The sequence below is a fragment of the Symphalangus syndactylus genome, chromosome 7, assembly GCF_028878055.3.
Source record: "Symphalangus syndactylus isolate Jambi chromosome 7, NHGRI_mSymSyn1-v2.1_pri, whole genome shotgun sequence".
Lineage (NCBI taxonomy): Eukaryota > Metazoa > Chordata > Mammalia > Primates > Hylobatidae > Symphalangus > Symphalangus syndactylus.
The window spans coordinates 96,442,313-96,467,573 of NC_072429.2; the positions used below are offsets into that span (position 1 = coordinate 96,442,313).

The 25,261-nt window shown below is 46.7% G+C and overlaps 1 protein-coding gene across 1 annotated transcript in view; it reads left to right on the top strand.

The window, feature by feature from the left end:
• The first annotated feature begins 9,301 nt into the window (after positions 1 to 9,301).
• Positions 9,302 to 25,261, top strand: part of LAPTM4B (lysosomal protein transmembrane 4 beta) — an 86,158-nt gene continuing 70,198 nt past the window's right edge. Inside the window, 2 exon segments of the mRNA XM_055286854.1 lie at positions 9,302 to 9,419; positions 9,422 to 9,846. Of these exon segments, the coding sequence (XP_055142829.1) occupies positions 9,302 to 9,419; positions 9,422 to 9,846 (543 nt within the window).

Sequence of the window (25,261 nt, forward strand, 5' to 3'; positions counted from 1 at the left end):
CCAGCCTGGCCAACAGAGCAAAACCCCGTCTCTATTTTTTTTTTTTTCTGAAACAGAGTCTCGCTCTATTGCCCAGGCTGGAGTGCAGTGGCACGATCTCAGCTTACTGCAACCTCCATCTCCCAGGTTCCAGCAATTCTCCTGCCTCAGTCTCCCAAGTAGCTGGGCTTACAGGCATGCACTACTATGCCTGGCTAATTTTTTTTGTATTTTTAGTAGAGATGGGTGTCTCCATGTTGGTCAGGCTGGTCTCAAACTCCCCACCTCAGGTGATCTGCCTGCCTCAGCTTCCCAAAGTGCTGGGATTATAGGCGTGAGCCACTGTGCCTGGCCCTGTCTCTATTAAAAATACCAAAAATTAGCTGGGCGTGGTGGCACACACTTGTAATCCCTGCTACTCAGGGGGCTGAGGCAGGAGAATTGCTTGAACCCAGGAGACGGAGGTTGCAGTGAGCTGAGATTGCGTCACTGCACTGGGAGACACAGGGAGACTGTCTCAAAGAAAAAAAAAAAAAAAAGACAAGCCTGGGTGACAAAGAGGCTGCAAGTCCTAAAGTCCTAAAAGTGAGAAGTGTTTAAAATGTGGTAAGGAAGGCACCAGTGAAGAATGAGGGAGGAGGTGCGAGTGAACTGTAAGAAACCTGACCAAGGTTATGAGGGCTGTCATCCTTAGTTCTGGCAGAAAAGGAGCAGTGTGGTGCCAGGCAGAGTGGCTCACATCTATAATCCTAAGACTTTGGGAAGCTGAGGCAGGAAGATTGGATCACTTGAGGGCAGGAGCTTGAGAGCAGCCTAGGCAACATAGTGAGACCCTATCTCTTAAAACCAACAGGCTGGGCATGGTGGCTCACACCGGTAATCCCAGCACTTTGGGAGGCCAAGGTAGGTGGATCACGAGGTCAAGATATCGAGACCATCCTGGCCAACATGGTAAAACCCTGTCTCTACTAAAAATACAAAAATTAGCTGGATGTGGTGGCATGCGCCTGTAATCCCAGCTACTCGGGAGGCTGAGGCAGAATCATTGAACCTGGGAGGAATCACTTGAACCTGGGAGACGGGGGTTGCAGTGAGCCGAGATTGCTCGCCACTGCACTCCAGCCTGGCAACAGAGCAAGACTCCTTCTCAAAACAAACAAGCAAGCAAACAAACAAACAAACAAACAGAAAACAAGGTTGAAGGGGTGGCCTGCCCCTCCACACCTGTGGGTGCTTCTCGTTAGGTAGGACGAAAGACTTGAGAAAAGGAATAAGACACAGAGACAAAATGTAGAGAAGGAAAAGTGGGGCCCAGGGGACCGGTGCTGTGCTTACAGAGGACCCACACCGGCCCGGCCTCTGAGTTCCCTTAGTATTTATTGATAATTATCTTTACCATCAAAAAGATAAGGGAGTGACTGGACAATAGGATCATTGTAGGGAGGAAATCAGCAGTAAGACATATGAACAAAAAATCCTTGTAACATCAATAAGTTTAAAAGAAAATGCTAGGCCGGGCGCGGTGGCTCACGCTTGTAATCCCAGCACTTTGGGAGGCCGAGGCGGGCGGATCATGAGGTCAGGAGATCGAGACCACGGTGAAACCCTGTCTCTACTAAAAATACAAAAAAAATTAGCCGGGCGTGGTGGCGGGCGCCTGTAGTCCCAGCTACTCGGAGAGGCTGAGGCAGGAGAATGGCGTGAACCCGGGAGGCGGAGCTTGCAGTGAGCCGAGATCGCGCCACTGCACTCCAGCCTGGGTGAGAGAGCGAGACTCCGTCTCAAAAAAAAAAAAAAGAAAATGCTGTGCCTTGAGATGCATATGCGAACATCTCCATAAACCTTTTAGCAGTATTGCTCCAGCAAGCCCCACCTTATTCCTAAAGGCGGTTTTCTCCTTACTCAGTAAACAAAGCACACAAAGGGTTTTACCTGGAGATGTTCCATCGCCCAGGGACGGGCAGGAGACAAATGTTTTTCTTTTTCTCTAGATTTAAGAGAATGGTGATGACCTTTAACCATAAGCAGCCTCTAGGCACTTGTTTAACAAAGCACATTCTGCACCGCCCAAAATCCTTTTAACCTTAAGTCACCACAGCACATGTCTCTAGCAAGGACAAGGTTGGGGGTAGGGTCACAGATTAACAGCATCTCAAATGCAGAACTAAATGGAGTCTCTTATGTCTACTTCCTTCTATATAGACACAGTAACAGGCTGATCTCTCTTTCTTTTCCCCACATTTCCCCCTTTTCTTTTCAGCAAAACTACCATTGTCATCACGATACCGAGATTACATACTTCACAAGGTAATAGAATATCACAAAGCAAGTGGAGGCAGGATGAGTTCACAGGGCGGTGTTAAAATTGAAATTAAAATTGCCAATGAAATTTTTGGGCACGCATAGTCATTGATAACATTTTATCAGGAAATAGGGTTTGAGAGCAGACAACCTGACTGGCCAAAATTTATTAGGTGGGAATTTCCTCATCCTAATAAGCCTGGGAGCACTACAGGAGGCCGGGGCTTATTTCATCCCTTCGGCTTCAACCGTAAAAGGCGGCACGCCTCCAAGGGGGTCGTTTATAGGCCTACCCTCAGAGCGCATTCTCTTTCTCAGGGATATTCCTTGCTGAAAAAAAGAATTCAGCGATATCTCTCCTATTTGTGTGCAAAAGGAGAAAAGATATGGCTCTGTTCCGTCCGGCTCACCGGCGGCCAGTTCAGGGTTACCTCCCTTGTTTCCTGAACACCGCTGTTATCTCGTTCTTTTTTCAAGATGCTCAGTTTTCGTATTGTTCAAACACGCGTCCTCTACAAACAATTTGTGTTCATCACAGGGTCCTGAGGTGACATATATCCTCCTCAGCTTACAAAGAAGATGATGGGATTAAGAGATTAAAGTAAAGACATAAGATATTACAAAAGTATAAATTTTGGAGAACTAATAAAATGTCCATGAAATCTTCATATTTTATGTTTTTCTGCTGTGGCTTCAGCCAGTCCCTCAGTTCAAGGTTCCTGACTTCCCGCAACAAAGGTGACTTTTCTTTTTTTTTGAGATGGAGTTTCGCTCTTGTTGCCCAGGCTGGAGTGCAATGGCTGGATCTCGGCTCATTGCAACCTCCGCCTCCCGGGTTCAAGCGATTTTCCTGCCTCAGCCTCCCGAGTAGCTGGGATTACTGGTATGTGCCACCATGCCCAGCTAATTTTTTTTTTTTTTTTTTTTTTTTTTTTTTTTTGAGACGGAGTCTCGCTCTGTCGCCCAGGCTGGAGTGCAGTGGCACAATCTCGGCTCACTGCAAGCTCCGCCTCCTGGGTTCACGCCATTCTCCTGCCTCAGCCTCTCCGAGTAGCTGGGACTACAGGCGCCTTCTACCACGCCCGGCTAATTTTTTTGTATTTTTAGTAGAGACGGGGTTTCACCGTGGTCTCGATCTCCTGACTTCGTGATCCGCCCGCCTCGGCCTCCCAAAGTGCTGGGATTACAAGCGTGAGCCACCGCGCCCGGCTTTTATATTTTTTTTAGTAGAGATGGGGTTTCTTCATGTTGGCAATGCTGGTCTCTAACTCCAGACCTCAGGTGATCCGCCTGCCTTGGCCTCCCAAAGTGTTGGGGTTACAGGCATGAGCCACTGTGCCTGGCCTAAAACCAAGTGTTTTTTTTTTTTTTTTTTTTTTTTTTTTAAGAGAGTCTCACTCTGTTGCCTGTAGCTGGGACTACAGGCGCGCGCTGCCATGCCCAGCTATTTTTTTTTTGTATTTTTGGTAGAGACGGGGTTTCACCATGTTGGCCAGGATGGTCTTGATCTCCTAACCTCGTGATTGCCCACCTCTACGTCCCAAAGTGCTGGGATTACAGGTGTGAGCCACCGCACCTGGCCAACCAGATGACTTTTCTAAGTAACTCTACTACTGCAATCAGTATGCCAGTTAAATATGTGGTTGTTTGAAAATAATACCGCTGCCCCCCCCCCAAAAAAAATGAAAAGAATAACCCAGCTGTGACTAAGTTCCTTGGGAAGCCTCTGTGTAACCGCCCAATGGGTTCACCTTGCCCGCTGCCTAGTCAGAGCTGATTTATCAAGACATGGGAATTGCAATAAAAAATAATTCATACAAAGTGGTTGTGTGGGAGGCCAGCGAAAGGTCAGGGTTTGTTTGTTTTTGTTTTTAGACGGAGTCTCGCTCTGTTCCCCAGGCTGGAGTGCAGTGGTGCGATCTCGGCTCACTGCAACCTTCGCCTCTCGGGTTCAAGTTATTCTCACGGCTCAGCCTCCCTATTCTCATGTCTAAGCCTCCCAATCAGCCAGGATTACAAGCGCCTGTCACCACGCCAGGCTAATTTTTGTATTTTTAGTAGAGACGGGGTTTCGCCATGCTGGTTAGGTTGGTCTCAAACTCCTGACCTTGGGTGATCCACCTGCCTCAGCCTCCCAAAGTGCTGGGATTACAGGCGTGAGCCACCGTGCCCGGCCTTGATCAGGGTTTTAAAGAATAATTTGGTGGGTAGGCAGGGGCCAGTGAATCAGGAGTGCTGATTGGTTGGCTCGGGGATGAAACCAGAGGGAGTGGAAGATGTTCTCTTATGCTGAGTCAGTTCCTGGGTGGGAGGCACAGAACTGGTTGGCAGGTCCAGGTGGGGCCATCCAGTTGTTAGAAATGCAAAAACCTGAAAAGACATCTCAAAAGGCAGATCTTAGGTTCTCAACGCTGATGTTACCTTTAAGAATAATTGTGGAAGCTGCGAATCTTATAACCTCTGGGATAACGGCTGGTAATATTTAGAATTCCAGCCCCTCTCATTCTAACTTGGTGGCTGGTGGCCTTTTATTCATTTCACAAGGACAGTTTAGCTTTGAGGAGGGGCTATTATTTAAATTATAAACTAAATTCCTTCCTAAGGCTAGTTGGGCCTATGCCCAGGAATGGACAAGGAGAGTTCAGAGATTAGAGGCAAGATAGAGTTAGTTAGCTCTGATGTCTTTCACTTGTCATAATTTCCTTAGTCATAATTTTGCAAAGGCAGTTTCATTTGTTCTTTTGAAGCCAATTCCCATACTCTCTTGCACCCAAACAAATACAACTCCAAAGACATTGACACTAAGCTTTATTTAATAAACTTTAACTGCAATGGCATTTTTCTCTCTTCTTTTTTTTTTTGTTATCCAGCTAGGTTCCCTCTATTCTTCACTTTCTTAGCTAGAGAAATTTGGCAACTGTCTGTAAGTTCAGATCTTGAACAATAAGATTTCTAAAATATAAAATTCCCTTGAATCAATGATTGATTTGCCTAATAATGAATATGAAATTCTGGTGGGGAGGGAAAAAGGAAAGGTAACTATGGGAGCTTGCTGGGAGTTTAATTGTTGAAAAAGTCTCATTCAAGATACCATTTCCCATTTTGATCACATGTCTCTATTCTTTCTCAGAGCACAAATGCTTGTCCTATATTAAAAGTGGCTGTGGGCCAGGCGCAGTGGCACACGCCTGTAATCCCAGCACTTTGGGAGGCCGAGGCAGGCGGATCACCTGAAGTCAGGAGTTTGAGATCAGCCTGGCCAACATGGTGAAATCCCATCTCTACTAAAAATACAAAAAGTTAGTTGGGCGTGCTGGTGGGCACCTGTAATCCCAGCTACTTGGGAGGCTGAGGCAGGAGAATCGCTTGAATCCGGGAGGCGGAGGTTGCAATGAGCCGAGATGGCGCCACTGCACTCCAGCCCAGCGACAGTCCAAGACTCCGTCTCAAAAAAAAAATGGCTGATTGTCTGAAGGTAGTGAGTTATCTCAATTGATTGTTCATGGTCAGTTACAGATGGAACTCCTTGTTCTACTCTTTTCCCTGTTGTCACTACTGCACTTGACTAGTATATACATATATATTTTTAAAAAGTGGCTGTGGGCATAATTAAATTTTAAATGGAAGACCCCACAGAGAAAGTGATCTCCAGTGTGAAAGGAACCAGAATTTTTGTTGTTGTTCTTCATTATTCAACTTGAAGAAGCCAGAATTTTGTAGTGAAAACACAAAACAAGGCTGGGCAAGGTAGCTCATGCCTGTAATCCCAGCACTTTGGGAGGCTAAGGCAGGCGAATCACTTGAGGTCAGGAGTTTGAGACCAGCCTGACCAACATGGAGAAACCCCGTCTCTACTAAAAATACAAAATTAGCCAGGCATGGTGGCGCATGCCTGTAATCCCAGCCACTCAGGAGGCTGAGTCAGGAGAATTGCTTGAACCGGGAGGCGGAGGTTGTGGTGAGCCGAGATCGTGCCATTGCACTGCAGCCTGGGCAACAAGAGCAAAATTGCATCAAAAAGAAGAAGAAAGAAAGAAAACACAAAACAAAAACGGAGCTTTTTGTTTGGTTTTCTGATTAACTCCTCAAATAATGTTACTTATCATTTCTAATTAAGGGCCTACACTTGATGGTAGGGATGGCTCTTGGTTCCAGGATAAAGCTACATATAAGAAAGTTGCAGCTTTAAAGACTTGTAAAACTAACCAGTTCTGTAATTGAATAGTTTTAACAGTATCTTTCTTCCTATTTAGCCTCATCTTAGGAAATTTAGATCCAATCAATTTTTTTTTTTACTCCATGTCTGAAATAAAACTTTCACCCGTGCTAATAATCTAACCTATCTCAGATTCTTGGCTTTGACAGTAGTCCATAGGCTAACCGCAGACAACGGTGCTTCTAGACAAAACACGAGTTGGGAGGAAATAAACTCCTCCAAAGCATAGAACTATCTTTCACTATCTCTAACACTGTTGTGTCTTGCAGAGGCCTTGTGTAACTGGTTGGATGACTGTTTCTCTTTTTTGTTTTGAGAAGTGTCTCACTGCCATTGCCCAGGCTGGAGTGTAGTGGCACTATCACAGATCACTGCAGCCTCGAACTCCCTGGCTCAGGTGATTCTCCCGCTGCAGCCCCTGGAGTAGCTAGGACCACAGGCACGAGCCACCAAGCCCGGCTAATTTTTTTGTTTGTTTTGTTTTTGTTTTTTGAGACGGAGTTTCGCCCTTGTTGCCCAGGCTGGAGTGCAATGGCACGATCTAGGCTCACCGCAACCTCCGCCTCCCAGGTTCAAGTGATTCTTCTGCCTTAGCCTTCCCAGTAGCTGGAATTACAGGCATGCATCACCATGCCCAGTTAATTTTATTTGTATTTTTAGTAGAGATGGGGTTTCTCCATGTTGGTCAGGCTGGTCTCAAACTCCTGACCTCAGGTGATCCCCCTGCCTTGGCCTCCCAAAGTGCTGGTGTTACCGGTGGGTCTTTGTTCTTAGAGCTCCCAAGATGGTGGCGGCTGCTCCCAGGATGGCAGCAAGCCTTTTGTTCTCTGACCTGGGGCTCTTGGCCTCATGGATTTCAAGGAATGGGACTTTGGGCCATGCAGTGAGTGTTATAGCTCTATTAGAAGTCGTGGGTCGCCGGGCGCGGTGGCTCACGCTTGTAATCCCAGCACTTTGGGAGGCCGAGGCGGGCGGATCACGAGGTCAGGAGATCGAGACCACGCTGAAACCCCGTCTCTACTAAAAAAATACAAAAAATTAGCCGGGCGTGGTGGCGGGCGCCTGTAGTCCCAGCTACTCGGAGAGGCTGAGGCAGGAGAATGGCGTGAACCCAGGAGGCGGAGCTTGCAGTGAGCCGAGATTGCGCCACTGCACTCCAGCCTGGGCGACAGAGCGTGACTCCGTCTCAAAAAAAAAAAAAAAAAAAAAAAAAAGAAGTCGTGGGTCACAGAAGAGAACCGAACCGTGGAACCCAGCGACTAGTGTTCAGCTCGATTAGGACCAACCCGGGCACTTCGCCGCACAGGAACAATGGCGAGCCTCTAGCCCAAAGGGGAGGGGCACCTCGCTGGATCAGAAACGCAGGGTACACCCTGCCGGATCCAGAGGGGTGGAAGTCAACGGCGGGTCTGCAACAGTGGCGAAGAGCAGTGGTGGACGGTAAGCGAAAGCTCAGCTCGAGGTGGAAGAGTGTGCAGTTGCAAGATTTAGTAGAGTGAAAACAGCTCCCATACGGTGGGCAGGGACCCAAAGGGGGTTGCCCACTCCCGGCTGGAATGCCTGGGGTTTATATCCCAATCATTGTGCCTCCCCCTGTGCTCTCAGATGATAGATGATTTGACTATTTCTTTACCTCTTGCTTTTAGCTTAATTGGTGTTTTAGTGAGCCCTTTTTACTACCTGATTGGTCAGGTGTGAGCTGAGTTACAAGCCCCGTGTTTAAGGGTGGGTGCGGTCCCCTTCCCCAGCTAGGTTTAGGAATTCTTTGTCGCCCCTGGAAATCCGCTACTCCTGTCTCTCACTGGGATTACAGGCGTGAGCCACCGCGCCCAGCCAATTTTGGTATTTTTTGTAGAGCCAGGGTTTCGTCATGTTGCCCAGGCTGGGACTGAATCCTTAGAGCTGCACTCATGATTAAAAATGCTGTGCCAGGCGTGGTGGCTCACGCCTGTAATCCCAGCACTTTGGGAAGCTGAGGCGGGCGGATCACAAGGTCAGGAGATCAAGACCATCCTGGCTAACACGGTGAAACCCCGTCTCTACTAAAAATACAACAAATTAGCTGGGCGTGGTGGCGGGCGCCTGTAGTCCCAGCTACTTGGGAGGCTGAGGCAGGAGAATGGCGTGAACCTGGGAGGCGGAGCTTGAAGTGAGCCGAGATCGCGCCACTGCACTCCAGCCTGGGTGACAGAGCGAGACTCCGTCTCAAAAAAAAAAAAAAAAAAAAAAGCTACCAGAAGCACAGCGAGGATGTCCTTGACACACATCCTATTTTCTGGGAAAAGATTACTACCACAGTAATTGAGCTGGGAAGCGGAGACAAATTGCTCTCGGTGGTGGTTCAAAGTACTGCAATTGACTGGAATAGCACCCCGCAGTTTTCCTTCCTCTCGTGCAAGGTAAGAGTGATAGGAGCTGTATCGATTACCTGCAAGATAGAAGTAGAAGAGGGCCGGGTGCGGTGGCTCACGCCTGTAATCCCAGCACTTTGGGAGGCTGAGGCGGGTGGATCATTCCACGTCAGGAGTTCCAGACCAGCCTGACCAACATGGTGAAACCCCGTCTCTACTAAAAATACAAAAAATTAGCCGGGTGTGATGGCAGGCGCCTGTAATCCCAGCTACTCGGGAGGTTGGGCAGAAGAATCGCTTGAACCCGGGAGGCGGAGGTTGCAGTGAGCCCAGATCGTGCCATTGCACTCCAGCCTGGGCGACAAGAGCGAGACTCCGTTTCAAAAAAAAAAAAAAAAGTAGTAGAAGGGAGGAAGACCGCAAGGAACTAGACTAAAAGAATCTCGACCCTTGAATGGAGTTACACGAACGGCCAGATGAAAGAGGGAAGGCCCGGACCTCCACTCAGGGCCGACTAGGGGACTGGCGGAGGGTGCACGCTGATGGATTTATTCACCGGGGGCTCGGAGCTCCCGCAGCTGGCTGGAGCCCGCGATGACGTCACGGGCCCGGGTCACATGGCCGAGTCCGCCCCGCCCCCTCCCCGCCCCCGCCGCTGCCGCCCCCGCCGCTGCCGCCCCCGCCGCTGCCGCCCCCGCCGCCCCCGCCGCCGTCGGAGCGCAGGGTCCGGACGCGGCAGACGCTCGGAGCTCTCGGGGTATCCAGGAGGCAAGCCCGCGGGCGCACGGGCGAGCGGGCCGGGAGCCGGAGCGGAGGAGGAGCGGGCAGCAGCGGCGCGGCGGGCCCCAGGCGACGCTCCTGAAAACTTGCGCGCGCGTTCGCGCCACTGCGCCCGGAGCGATGAAGATGGTCGCGCCTTGGACGCGGTTCTACTCCAACAGCTGCTGCTTGTGCTGCCCTGTCCGCACCGGTACCATCCTGCTCGGCGTCTGGTATCTGGTGAGCGCGGCGCGCCCGGCCCGGGACCCCGCGTTTTTTCTGCGCCCCCAGCTGGGCTTCTGGCCCGGCCTCGCGGTGGGGTGAGGCGTGCGCTCATCCGCCTAAAGTTGTATTATTAGAAACTTAATTCTCCGGGTGCCGCGTCGGCACTTCCCCCGGCTGGGCCAGCGCCGACGGGGGGAGGCCGGGAGTTTGGGGCGATGGAGGAGGCCAGGGGCGCGGGGCGGAGGACCGCACTCGACCCGTGGCGACCAGGTGGTGTGGGTCGCCGGTCTCCAGCCTCTGCGCAGCTCCGCGGCCTCGCGTAGGGCGCACCGGGGCAGACAAACTGAGCTTATCTGCCGAGCACGTGTTTCCTTTCTTCTTAAAGCCCGTGGGCTTTGTGTTTCGACGGCTGTGGACAGAGCCGTCGCGGAGGTGACGGCGCATATTTTGCAGCTCTGTGGTCAGGGTTGCGGATTTGTCAATGCTTGTTCTCCCTAGCCGCGTCTCCGTTAGGGTGGCCTGCACTTTCACGTCGTCGCACGTTCGGATCCCGAGTTGAAGTGGTTGGGGGTTCTTGGCATCCTCTTGTGAATGGGTTCCCCCCCCCACCCATGTTTTAAAGCCCGTACTCCAGGAAGGGATGTGAGTGTGATCTACTGCGTTTCCATCTGCCCGGGGAAGCCATTTTCCACCCACATTTTTCCTGCCCGTGGACAGTTGGTCCTCGGACCTTTTCTTGACAGACTCAGCAGGCAAATCCGGCATTTTTTTTCCTGGTTGGAACTTTTAACGTCTTTTTTTTGTATGAGGAGCAGTGCTTTTCAGAGATAGTGAGGAAATCTGATGGAGTCTTGCCCCGCACCTGTCCTGCGTTGGTTGGTGGCACTCCAAGACTGCACCAGCACTGAGTCGGATTCCGCTGCATTTTGGGTTTTGTGACATCATGATGGAGAGTTAGACCGGAGTTGCTTTGCAGTGAATACCGCTGCATCGCGAGGAAATGCCCTGAAAATGGTAGACAAATGGCATATATAACTTTTTTCAGTGAGTTTTGTTTTTTTTTTTTTTTTTTTTTTTTTTGAGACAGAGTCTCACTCTGTGGCCCGGGCTGGAGTGCAATGGCACGATCTCTGCTCACTGCAACCTCCGCCTCCCAGGTTCAAGCGATTCTCCTTCCTCAGCTTCCCGAATAGCTGGGATTACAGGCGCCCGCCACTACGCCCAGCTAATTTTTTGTATTTTTAGTAGAGACAGGGTTTCACCATGTTGGCCAGGCTGGTCTCGAACTCCTGACCTCGTGATTCGCCCTCCTTGGCCTCCCAAAGTGCTGAGATTACAGGCGTGAGTGAGCCACTGCGCCCGGCCGAGAAAAATTCTTGTCTCTTTAATGAATTAGGGGGTGTGTGTGTATGGTTTGTTTATTGGGCCCATTTTTGGGTAGAATATGGACTTTTTGTGAACCCCTTCCTTATACCATTTTAAGCAAAACATTTCACCCCAGGCATATGGTGTTCACTGTGCTATTTATAGTTTCAAGTTTCCTTTAGTCAGTGCCTGTCATGGCCACACAATATAAATTTTTGGCTTGAAAATATTTCAAACAAATATTTAACGTGTGGGTTTTTACTGTGCAGTGTAAATATAGATGGAACGTCAGCATATTAGCTAAACTTCGACTTTGCTAAAAGCCAATACATTCTTTACCGAAATTGAAAATTATAGCAAAAGGATAGTAGGTGGCTCAAAATAGTTGGTGCTTTTATTGATGATCAAGACAGACTGTTTTATCAAGTGTCTGCCTTCGTTGAAAATGTTCAAATCTGCCGACTTGCAAGTACATCCGTGAATGTAATTTGTAAAATCTAGGGCATTGCATTAGGCAAATGTACTACGTGATCTACAGGAAAGATAAATCCTACTTGAGCCCTGTTGTTGGCTGTAATCCAACCAGACAGTGTTGGTGTGATAAAAGGAGAGTACTCAGCATGCTTTGTCTACTGTTTGAGCACGCTCTCTGTGGAAAGTGGTTATTGGTGTGCTTGTCTTAGCGTTTGGAAATAAATGGCCATTTGAAAGATAATTAGAAAGCTTTCTAGCAGACGTGAATAAAAATGTTGCTTTAGGTAAACCCTATTTCTGGGAAACCTGGCTTAAGTACTGGTAATCTTTATAAATAGTCTTTTGCATTTCACAAGGCAATGGAAGCCTTTTTCTTTTCTTTTTTTTTTTTTTAAGTAGTGAGTTTCACTCAGGCCTTTGAATATAATTTTGTGATACTCTACCTTGTTTTAACCTGAATTGACTCTCCCTCAGCTAAGAGCCAGACAGACTCCATCTTGGCTCCTTCACTTGCAGCCCCTTACCCACCCGCTTCCTCAAGGACTTAGCTTGTGCAAGCTGACTCCCAGCACATCCAAGAATCCAATTAACTGATAAGATACCGTGGCAAGCTATATCCTTAGTTCCCAGGAATTCGCCCGGTTAATAGCACCCAGAGCCCCCGCGTTTGTGTCCGGTTGATAACGCCCAAAGCCACGCGTCTATCACCTTGTGATAGATTTAAAGCCCCTGCACCTGGAACTGTTTACTTTCCTGTAACCATTTGTCCTTTTAACTTTTTGCCTACTTTGTTTTAACTAGACTCCCCCCCTCCCCTTTCTAAACAAAAGCATAAAAGAAAATCTAGCCCCTTCTTCAGGGCCAAGAGAATTTTGAGCACTAGCTTTCTCTGGGTGGCCGGCTAATAAAGGACTCCTGAATTATTCTCAGAGTGTGGTTTCTCTATAACTTGCTCGGTTACAACAATTTGGTTGTCCAAAACTTTGATTTTCGTGAACTTTTTAAAGAGAGTTTGTGTGGCTAGGGAGCAGGACCACTGTAAAACGAGGCACCTTCCCTGGTTTGTCCTAACCCTTTCTCTCAGCCAGCCATCTGGATGGAATGGAGTCAGTTATCAGAAAGTGGAGAGTTAAAAATTAGCCAGGTGTGGTGGCTCACATCCGTAGTCCCAGCTTGAGTCCCAGGAATTCGAAGCTGCAGTGAGCTCTGCTTGCACCCCTACACTCCAGCCTGGGCAACCAGAGTGAGCCCTGTCTCTTTAAAAAACAGAGGCCAAGTGCGGTGGCTCACGGTTGTAATCCCAGCATTTTTGGAGGCCGAGGCGGGCAGATCATCTGAGGTCAGGAGTTCGAGACCAGCCTGACCAACCATGGCCAATGTGGTAAAACCCCGTCTCTACTAAAAGTACAAATTAGACAGTTGCAGTGGTGTAGGCGTATAATCCCAGCTACTTGGGAGACTGAGGCAGGAGAATTGCTTGAACCTGGGAGGCATAGGTTGCAGTGAGCCAAGATCGTGCCACTGCACTCTAGCCTGGGTGACAGTGAGACTGTGTCTCAAAAAAAGAAAAAAAAAAGAGAAAGAGGCCTGGCGCAGAGGCTCACGCCTGTAAGCACTTTGGGTGGCCAAGGTAGGCGGATCACTTGAGGTGAGGAGTTCTAGACCAGCCTGGGCAACATGGCGAGATCCCGTCTCTAATAAAAATACAAAAATTATCCAGTCGTGGTGGCACACGCCTGTAATCCCAGCTACTCAGGAGGCTGAGGCACGAGAATTGCTTGAACTCTGGAGGTGGAAAGTCCAGCCTGGGTGACAGCAAGACTCTTATCTCAAAAAAAAAAAAAAAAAAAAAAAAAAATTGGGTGTGGATGGCTCACGCCTATAATCCCAGCACTTTGGGAGGCCAAGGTGGGTGGATCTTGAGGTCAGGAGTTCAAAACCAGCTTGGCCAAGATGGTGAAACCTCATCTCTACTAAAACTACAAAATTAGTTGGGTGTGGTGGCAGGCACCTGTAATCTCAGCTGCTGGGGAGGCAGAGGCAGGAGAATCCCTTGAACCCGGGTGGCAGAGGTTGCAGTGAGCCGAGATCATGCCGCTTGCACTCCAGCTTGGGCAACAGAGTGAGACTCTGTCTCAAAAAAAAAAGTAAAATAAAGAATAATAATAATAAAAAAAGAAAGCGGAGGGTTTTCAGACAAGGCAGATACTTAAATAAGAATCCAGGCTGGGTGCGGTGGCTCATATCTGTAATCCCAGCACTTTCGGAGACTGAGGTGGGCGGATCACCTGAGGTGAGGAGTTTTGAGACCAGCCTGGCTAACGTGATGAAGCCCGTTTCTATTAAAAATATAAAAAATTAGCTGGGCGTGGTGGCGCGCGCCTGTAACCCCAGCTACTTGGGAAGCTGAGAGAAGAATCATTTGAACCCGGGAGGCAGAGGTTGCAGTAAGCCGAGATCGTGCCATTGCACTCCAGCTTGGGCAACAAAAGTGAAACTCCGTTTCAAAAAAAATAAACAAAAAGTAAATAAATAAGAGTCGACAATAAGGGCTCATTTAAGTAATTTCCTGTTTTGCAAGATAGGTAAAGTGGATCTTTTTAATATGTTTTCTCATTGTTGATTCCTACCAATACCATTTACTAAGTGTCATGTACTTTACTAGATACTTTGCATAAGGTTAATTTTTACATATTCTTGGTGAGGTAGATTTTCTTATTCTCATTTTACAGATGAGAAAACTGAGGCTTAGAGAACTTTGGGGATTTACTTGAGAGCTTAAAATCCCATGGTTGGTTTATGATCTGAGTGATTTTTTTTTTTTTTTTTTTTTTTGAGACGGAGTCTCACTCTGTCACCCAGGCTGGAGTGCAGTGTTGCAATCTCCTCTCACTGCAAGCTCCTTCTCCCGGGCTCACGCCATTCTCCTGCCTCAGCCTCCGGAGTAGCTGGGACTACAGGCGCCCGCCACCACGCCCGGGGAATTTTTTGTAATTTTAGTAGAGACAGGGTTTCACCGTGTTAGCCAGGATGGTCTTGATCTCCTGACCTCGTGATCCACCCGCCTCAGCCTTCCAAAGTGCTGGGATTACAGGCGTGAGCCACCGCGCCCGGCCAGAGTGATGTTTTAATCTGTTCCGTTTCCACTGTTTTACTTCTAAAAGTTTTGCATGTGTTTTGGTTTTGTCTTGGAATAATAAAAGTTTTCCTGCAGTCCTGAAATAAAGTATATTGACTTCAGGTATTTATTATTGTTATTACTATTTTTAAAATTCTGGGCCAAGCTAACTTTGGGAGACTTCAGGTATTTATTTAGAGATCATTTTTTGTTTGTCTCTTTTTTTTTCTTTTATTGAGTTGTGATTTATGTACTACAATTTTTTTTTTTTTTTTTTTGAGACCAAGTCTCGCTCTGACGCCCAGGCTGGAGTGCCGTGGCGTGATCTCGGCTCACCACAACCTCCGCCTCCTGAGTTCAAGCAATTCTCCTGCCTCAGCTTCCTGAGTAGCTGGGATTACAGGTGAGCTCTGGGCTAATTTTTGTATTTTTAGTAGAGATGGGGTTTCCCCATGTTGGTCAGGCTGGTTTTGAACACCTGACCTTGTGATCCACCCACCTTGGCCTCCCAGAGTGCTGAGATTACAGGTGTGAGCCACTGCACCTGGCCTTTTTTTTTTTTTTGAGGAGTTTTGCTCTTGTTGCTCAGGCTAAAGTGCAGTGGTGCAGTCTCAGCTCATTGCAACCTCTGCCTGCTGGGTTCAAGTGATTCCTGCCTCAGCCTCCCAAGTAGCTGGTATTACAGGCACCCACCACTGCGCTTGGCTAATTTTTGTTTTCCTAGGCGAGACAGGATTTCATTATGTTGGCCAGGCTGGTCTTGAACTCCTGACCTCAGGTGATCCGCCTGCCTTGGCCTCCCACAGTGCTGGAATTACAGGCGTGAACCACTGTGCCCGGCAAAATTCACAGTTAAATGTAGTTTATTGAGTTGACAAATGCCTCTGTAATGTAACCCACATTCCTTGAGAACATTTCCAAACTTCCAGCAAGTTCCCTTGTGCTGTTTCCCAGTTAATCCCTGCCATACCCCCAATAACTGTAGGTAAGTTTTGCTTATTCATGTAAAATGGAATTATGCTGTATGTACCCTTCTGTATCTAGCTTCTTTCACTTAGCATAACTTCTTTTAGATTCATTCATGTTCTTGGAGTGTTGCTTTTTATTGCTGAGTATTGTTTTTATTGTATTAATATATACCACATTTGTTTATCCATTTGCCGGATATTGGACATTTGGGTTATTTCCAATTTGGGTTATTTCCAATTTGGGGCTATTATAAATAAAGCTGCCCTGAACATTCTTGCACAAGACTTTGGGGACTTTTTTTTTTTTTTTTTTTTTTGAGACAGAGTTTAGCTCTTGTTGCCCAGGCTGGACTGCAATGGCGCGATCTTGGCTCATCGCAACCGCCGACTCCCAGGTTCAAGCAATTCTCCTGCCTCAGCCTCCCTAGTAGCTGGGATTACGGGCATGCACCACCACACCTGTTTAATTTAGTATTTTTAGTAGATAACAGGATTTCTCCATGTTGGTCAGGCTGGTCTCGAACTCCTAACCTCTGGTGATCCACTCCCCTCAGCCTCCCAAAGTGCTGGGATTACAGGCTTGAGCCACCATGCCCGGCTTTTTTTTTTTTTTTTGAGACAAGATCTCACTCTGTTGCCCAGGCTGGAGTACAGTGGTACGATCATGGCTCACTGCAGCCTTGTCATTTCAGGCTCCCAAGTAGCTGGGACTACAGGCTCACACCACCACTCCACGCCACTCCAGGCTTTTTTTTTTTTGAAACAGAGCCTCACTCTGTTGGAGTTGGCTGGAGTGCAGTGGTGCAATCTCGGCTCACTGCAACGTCTGCCTCCCAGGTTCAAGCAATTCTGCTTCAGTCTCCTGAATAGCTGGGACTACAGGCACGCGCCACCATGCCTGGCTAATTTTTTATTTTTAGTAGAGATGGGATTTCACCATGTTGGTCAGGTTTGTCTCGAACTCCTGACCTCCTGATCCACCCGCTTTGGCCTCGCAAAGTGCTGGGATTACGGGTGTGAGCCACCGTCCCTGGCCTTTTTTTTTTTTTTTTTTTTTTTGAGACGGAGTCTGGCTCTTGTTGCCCAGGCTGGAGTGCAGTGGCTCAGTCTTGGCTCACTGCAACCCCCGCCTCCCGGGTTCAGGTGATTCTCCTGCTTCAGCCTCCAGAGTAGCTGGGATTGCAGGCATGCGCCACCATACCTGGCTAATTTTGTATGTATGTATGTATTTATTTACTTATTTAGTAGAGACGGGGTTTCTCCATGTTAGTCAAGCTGGTCTCGAACTCCCGACCTCAGGTGATCCGCCCGCCTTGGCCTCCCAAAGTGCTGGGATTACAAGTGTGAGCCACCGCGCCCAGCTTTTTTTTTTTTTTTTTTTTTTTTTTTTTTTTTTTTTAAATATCCTTGTTCAGTTATTTTTTAGGAACTTAGACACAGCAAATACATACCAAATGCCTCTGTGCCAGACACTGTTCACGAGTAGTTAGCCATATGTCAGATTATAAAGGATGAAAGAGGTCAGAGTAGCTGCTCTCATTGGCTTTATGACCTGGTCTTTTTATTTTCTTTCTTTTTCTTTTTTTTTGTTTTTTAATTATACTTTAAGTTCTGGGATATAAGTGCAGACCTGGTCTTTCAAAGAATCCACTTGTTCACATAGAAACTCAGTTTCCTTGTTTACTCAAGTAAAGGAAACCAGAATATCTCACCCAAAATATACCTCTTTGGTGTATTTCTTTTTTTTTTTTTTTTTTTGAGACAGAGTCTCACTGTCGCCCAGGCTGGAGTGCAGTGGCACAATCTCGGCTCACTGCAAGCTCCGCCTCCCGGTTTCACGCCATTCTCCTGCCTCAGCCTCTCCGAGTAGCTGGGACTACAGGCGCCCGCCACCACGCCCGGCTAATTTTTTTGTATTTTTTAGTAGAGACGGGGTTTCACCGTGGTCTCGATCTCCTGACCTCGTGATCCGCCCGCCTCAGCCTCCCAAAGTGCTGGGATTACAAGCGTGAGCCACCGCGCCCGGCCCTCTTTGGTGTATTTCAAGATAGTGTTAGAGAAACTGCAAACAAGAATAGCTCTGAAAAGCTGCTGTTTGTGGAGATTTGCATCTTTAGGGAAAATCTGCATTAGCAAAATAAACAGCCAGGCTTTCTCTGAGCACACCTCCTCCCCACCCCATCCCCCATGTTCAGACCTAGGAAAGATTAACCGAGAGATTGAGTCTGACACCTTTGAAGGTCTAATAGAGAAGTTTACCACATACCACAGGCTACCAAGTATCTTTTCTCAAGGCTGCTACCTGTGAGGTCTTATTTGCATAACAAGACCACCTTCCCTAGCCAGGCCTTTCCATCCCTCCCTCCCATAACCTGTTTTGCCATGATCTAAACCCCTATTCTTTCTGTAACTTCAGAATTGCATTAAAATTTAAATCATCTGGCCCTTCCTTTGAGTTTTCTTATTCGTATGACTCCCTTGTATGCGTGTGCATGTAATACATTTGTATGCCTTTTCTTGCTGTTGATCTATTATCAGTTTGCTTATTAGGCTCAAATGATCAAACCTTCAGAAGTTGTAGAGGGGAGAGAATTTTCTTCACCCCTTCACAAGCCTGATAGATTTTCTTTGTATTCTGAGAAGTTCAACAACTGTTGATTTGTCTGAGTACAGGATAGCAAGACCAACATCCTGTATTTGTAGAGTGATTGATAGCTTTCAGTGGGCATTCACATTTGTTCTTATTTAGACCTCAGTGCAACCCTGGGTCACGCATGATGGATGGTGATATGTTCTTTTAAGATTAATAGCTTCTTTCCAACTGTCAGATTCTGTGACTTGGCCTGTAATTCCAGGATGGAATAACTGACTGATTTGTGGCAATTGTGTCATCTTTACTGCCTGGTGTTTTCCCCACTATGTTAGATTGTGAAAGACTAAATAGTAGGCTAAAGAGTTTGGATTTTATTCTGTAGGCAATGGGGAATCATTGAAGAATTATGAACAGGAGCGATATGATGAAAGCAGTTTTTTTTGTTTTTTTTTGTTTTGTTTTGTTTTTGAGATGGAGTCTCGCTCTGTCGCCCAGGCTGGAGTGCAGTGGCGGGATCTCCGCTCACTGCAAGCTCCGTCTCCCGGGTTCAAGCCATTCTCCTGCCTCAGCCTCCCGAGTAGCTGGGACTACAGGCGCCCACCACCACACACCCAGCTAACTTTTTTATTTTTAGTAGAGATGGGGTTTCAACGTGTTAGCCAGGATGATCTCGATCTCCTGACCTTGTGATCTGCCCACCTCAGCCTCCCAAAGTGTTGGGATTACAGGCGTGAGCTACCACACCTGGCCAATGAAAGCAGTTTTTAAGTTAGATTAAAATGGCAGGCTGTTTCAGATGGCTGGAAAACCAGGCAGTATGTTATATATAGCTCTCCAGATGCAAACTATAGCGGGTATCAGCTCTTAATGGTATGAATAAGATGGATAGGAATTTTTACCAGTTAGTGAGTGATACAAGTCTCTCTTGCCACCTAGGTTTTCTCCATCTGATTTAAGGAATTGAATAGATTTAGGTAGGGAAGGACATTGGATTTTTAAAGTACAGATTTCCCCTCATCTAATAAAGGATCAAGGGCAGTTCTATAGAACATTGGTTGGTGGAGATTTCAGTGGTATTCAATATCTTTTTAAGCTTTTATCACACTTTTTTTTTTTTTTTGAGACAGAGTTTCACTCTGTCCCCCATGATGGAGTGCAGTGGCACCATCTCGGTTCCCTGCAACCTCTACCTCCCGGGTTCAAGCCCTTCTCCTGCCTCAGCCTCCCGAGTACATGGGTTTACAGGTGCAGGCCACCACACCTGGCTTAATTTAGTAGAGATGGGGTTTCACCACGTTGACCAGGCTGGTCTAGAACTCTTGACCTCAGGTGATCCGCCCGCCTCCCAAAGTGCTGGGATTGCAGGCCTGAGCCTCTTATCACACTTTTATGATAAATGTTCATTAGAATGTTTTACAGACAAGGTGGCCAATAAGTAAAGATTGCTATCAAAACTGTTTATTAATACCAATCACTCTGGGATTCACTTTAAATATATCTAATGTCGACCTAAAAGGAAGAAGCTGAGGCAGAATTAATATAAGTAGAGAGTTTATTTGGGCCAGGCTTGAGGATTGCAACTCCAGAATATAGATTGACGTTGCCCTGACTATACACACAGATTAGCAGCAGTTATAAGTGGATTTTTAAAGACTGAAGGGGGGAACAGGGAGTATACTGATACAAAGTTGTTTGTCAGGAATTGTCCTTGATTTACAGAAACAACATTGGTTCGTGATTGGCTATCCATTGTTGAGCTATGCATTATTAGGTTAATTTGCAGCTGCTTGTGGCAATAGCAGTCAGTTTCAACAGCTGAAGACAAAGCTCAAAAGGGAGGGGGAGTAGAAAGTGATTGCTGTATCATTTTAATGTCTCTCTGGGCCTGATAATAAAGACTTGCATTCCTCAGATAAAAGTTCTTTTCTCAGTAACTTAGCATAAAGTATTAAGAAGTTAACATGAGTTTTGTCGTACAATGTGTATTATGTTTGAATGAGTAATATATTTGTTTTGTCAATTTAACTTTGAATCTTGGCCCTGAAGGAAGAGGCCACAGTTGTCCCATTCTGCCCTATCACCTTTTGGGCTGATTTGTCATTAGTCATAAAGGAATGCTAGTGGAAATAATATGTGAGCCCTAGCAGCTCTCCTTTTCCTCCTCCCAATTCTTGAGGCTCTTAGTAGAGCTTTTGGAGACTTAATGAGAGTTGTGTAGTTATTGGTTAACTCATTGTGCTTGAAGGAAAGTAAAAAGTAAACAAAGACCACTCTTCTTCAGTTGCTCCTAACGTTTCAAGAGTTTAGAGTTGCCTCTTTGCAGTTGCAGCTTCCAAGGGAAATTGTTTCTCAGGAAAATATGTGGGAGGTTAAAAAAAATGCTTGAGGAAATGTAATTTCAAATTACTAGTAAACATAAGATTGAATTTAAAAAAAAAAAAAAAAAACAAGGCTGGGCGTGGTGGCTCACGCCTGTAATTCCAGCACTTTGGGAGGCCAAGGCGGGCAAATCATGAGGGTCTGAGTTCGAGACCAGCCTGACCAACATAGTAAAACTCCATCTCTACTAAAAATACAAAAAAATTAGGCATGGTGGCACGTGCCTGTAGTCCCAGCTACTCCAGAGGCTGAGGCAGGAGAATCACTTGAGATTGTGGTGAGCTGAGATCGTGCCGCTACACTCCAGCCTGGGCAACAGAGTGAGACTCCGTCTCAAAAAAAAAAAAAATTAACCTTGAGCTACTAAAATCACACAGCCAGTTGGTTCCATGGTGCAGAGATGGTGAAGTAGTAACCCTTAGCATATAGTAGGTACTCAGACTTGTGTTGACTAACAGTAGTGGGTCTGGGGGTTGCAAAACTGAAGGTGAGCCAGTTATGCTATAGAGAAAGTTGCTGTAACAAAGAAATGCAAAACTGCAGGAAGGTAGAAGTTTATTTCTTTCCTGTTAACAGTTCAAGGAGTGTTGGCCAATGTTGTTCCTTGAGGCCATCCAGAGACCCAGGCTGGCGGGTGGGGGTGTAGCTCCACCATCCTGAATATTGTGCATGGATTCCTTCTCTGGTTCTAAGGAGGCTGCCTCCTTTATGTTTGTCTTCATGGTGGAGACATTACCAGCACCATGTTTGTGTCCTGGCCTGCTGTAAGGGAGAAAGGGGTATCTGGAGGACAAGCAGCTTTATTTTTTTAAGGGTGTGAAATGGAAAATGCACACATCACTTTCACTTACATCCCAGTAACCAAAAACAAGACATGTGACCTTAGCTGTGAGGGAGGCTAGGAGATCTTTCTTTTCTTTTCTTTCTTTTTTGTTTTTTTGAGATGGAGTCTGGCTCTGTTGCCCAGGCTGGAGTGCAGTGGCATGATCTCGGCTCACTGCAAGCTCCGCCTCCTGGGTTCACGCCATTCTCCTGCCTCAGCCTCCCAAGTAGCTGGGACTACAAGCACCTGCCACCATGCCCAGCTATTTTTTTTTATTTTTAGTAGAGACGGGGTTTCACCGTGTTAGCCAGGATGGTCTCGATCTCCTGACCTCATGATCCACCCGCCTCAGCCTCCCAAAGTGCTAGGATTACAGGCGTGAGCCACCGCGCCTGGCCAGGAGATGTTTCTTTAGCTGGGCTGTCATACACTTGATAAGCCTGAAGGGGAGAAGAGACTTAGAGGACATCAGCTGCCACTTAAGGGCAGCCTTACTTCTTCTTGTTCTTCTCTCTCTTTTTTTTTTTTTTGAGGAGTCTCGCTCTGTCGCCCAGGCTGGAGTGCAGTGGCACAATCTTGGCTCGCTGCAAGCTCCACCTCCCGGGTTCATGCCATTCTCCTGCCTCAGCCTCCCTAGTAGCTGGGACTACAGGCACCTGCCACCACGCCCGGCTAATTTTTTTTTTTTGTATTTTTTAGTAGAGATGGGGTTTCACCGTGTTAGCCAGGATGGCCTCGATAACTTGACCTGTGATCCGCCCGCCTCCGCCTCCCAAAGTGCTGGGATTACAGGCGTGAGCCACCGCGCCTGGCCCCTTTTTTTTTTTTTGGTTTGAGACAAGGTCTCACTCTGTCATCTAGGCTGGTCTCAAACTTGTGGGCTCTAGCGCTCCTCCTGCCTCAGCTTCCCAAAATGCTGTAAATCCCTGAGGATCACCCTGCTGTTGCCCCGCGAATGTGCTGTGCTAACTACCGGAAGCTTTAATTCCAGTCAGTAAGTCAGTACTTGCTGATTCTTAGGACTTCAGTTTTCCTCCGTAAATTGGAGTTACTAATTCTAAAAATAAATCTAAATAAATAGTTATTTTAAAAGTAACTGTAAGAGAAAATAAAATCTCAGGACCGCCCCCCCTCAAACTAGTTATGCCAAGAGGAGAGTTAAGCCTGAGAACTGAGTCATGCAACACTGCCGTGCTTTTCCCAAACAAGTAGCTGTCATTTCACCACCCTATGTCACAGCATTATACATAAGCCAGGTTCTCACAATAAGGAAGGGCCTTATGCCTCTCCCAATGGCTGTCCTCACAAACTGCTCCCACGGAAATTCCTTGTTGGCCCCTAAATCTTTCAGGAAAATCTTTCAAGATACATATCCCCCAATAAAACACACAAGCCAATTGTAACCTTAGGTCCGCAACGTAAGATTAACTCCCCAAACTGAGTTCTGTTAATTCTCACAGTGACAATGTCGATTACAGGCTTATCTTCCCAGGTACAGAACAAGGACAAGGGGCGATCACTCATTCAGAGATGGCTGCATACTTGACTCTTTCCTCTGCTCCTCTTTTCCAGTGTTTATGTATAAAGGAGATTTATTGAGCACTAATTGGAGCCTCACAAGTCATGTAATCATTTGCCTCACTGCTTACCCCGCCTCCCTTTTTTTCTCCTACTTGCACTCTCACCTTAAATGCTAAGTTCCCAAAACCCTCTTTGGAAATGGTAGGCCTCAGGTGTTTCTGTGGCTGGTGTTTTTCCCAGGCATGTCCTCAAATGTTGGCTCAGTAAACCTTGACTGCTTGAGATACTTGCCTCAGTTATTCAGTTTGGGGTTAACATTTCAAAGCAGCTTAAACAAATAAAATTTTTTTTTTTTTAATTGAGACAGAGTCCGCAGTCCGCTCTATCCCCCAGGCTGGAGTGCAATGGCACGTTCTTGGCTCACTGTAACCTCCACCTCCTGAGTTCAAGCGATTCTCATGCCTCAGCCTCCCAAGTAATTGGGATTATAGGCATATACCACCACACTCGGCTTTTTGTATTGTTAGTAGAGATGGGGTTTCGCCATATTGACCAGGCTGGTCTCAAACTCCTGACCTCAGGTGATACTCCCACCTCGGTCTCCTAAAGTGCTGGGATTACAGGCATGAACCATCATGCGTGGCCAAATATAAAATTAAAAAATAAAATTATGTATAAATATAAAACAAAATTAAAATAATTATGATTATTCATGAAATGTAGTATCCAATGAGAATGCATCTTTCTCAAGGTGTGTCCATTAATGGATTTTTTAATTGACTGCTAAGAATTTTTAAAAAGATTAAATGAAGGTAACATGAATAGCAATTTCAGTATGAGAACAGTCATCTCTATAAGACAATGCATCTTGTTTATGGATCAGAGAACTTAGGGATAAGGACTTTCCATCCCAGAAGAAACTAATTGCAGGCAGTTTAAGTCTGGAAGGAATGCTGATGCAGATTCAGTTTCTTCTCTCCTCCCTTCTCACTCCTTCAGCAGATTTTATGGAGAACTTTTCCTCTGTGTTCAGAACTGTGCTAGGTGTCGGTGATACAATGGCAATTGAAAATAGACCGAGTCCTTGTCAGTGTGGAATCTGTGGTCAAGTAGAGGAAATAAATAATAACCAGAAATTAATATAGAGCCGGGCGCGGTGGCTCAAGCCTGTAATCCCAGCACTTTGGGAAGCCGAGGTGGGCGGATCACAAGGTCAGGAGATCGAGACCATCCTGGCTAACACGGTGAAACCCCATCTCTACTAAAAATACAAAAAAAAATTAGCCGGGCGTGTTGGCAGGCGCCTGTAGTCCCAGCTACTTGGGAGGCTGAGGCAGGAGAATGGCGTGAACCCGGGAGGTGGAGCTTGCAGTGAGCCGAGATCGCGCCACTGCACTCCAGCCAGGGGGACAGAGAAAGACTCCGTCTCAAAAAAAAAAAAAAAAAAAAAAAAAAGAAATTAATATAGATTAGTAAGGTACAGGATCACAGTTGTGATAAATGCTACAAAGGAGAGTGTGTGGCGCTATGATAAGGCATATAGGAGAGTTTGAAGATGGGAGGGACAGTGTTGGGCAACCTGACCATGCTTGTCTTTTACTGGACAAATTCACTTAATGATCACAAATATATTAAGATTTATTTCAGTCATTGTTTCTGTTTTTTTCTCCTTTGTTGCCATGTTTCAGATTGACTGAATTTTTTCCCATCCATTTTTGGAAGTCACACTCTTCTTTTTTTTTTTTTTTTTTTTTTTTTGAGATGGAGTCTCACTGTGTCGCCCAAGGGGGAGTGCAGTGTCTCACTGCAACTTCTGCCACCCAGGCTCAAGTGATTCTCCTGCCTCAGCCTCCCGAGTAGCTGGGATTACAGGCGCACACCACTCTGCCTGGCCAAGTTTTGTATTTTTAGTAGAGATAGGGTTTCACCACGTTGGTCAGGCTGGTCTGAAACTCCTGACCTCAAGTGATCTGCCTGCCTTGGCCTCCCAAAGTGCTGGGATTACAGGCGTGAACCACTGCGCTTGGCCTATTTCTTTTAACAGATACACCTAACTTATTAAAGTCTGGGGTTAATAATATCTTTGCCTTTCTTTTAAAGAATACAAGTCCTTTAACTCCAGTCGTTTCTCTCTTGTATTTTAGTGTCCTTTTCTAAGTTCCCGAACACATTGATTTACAATTAATGTT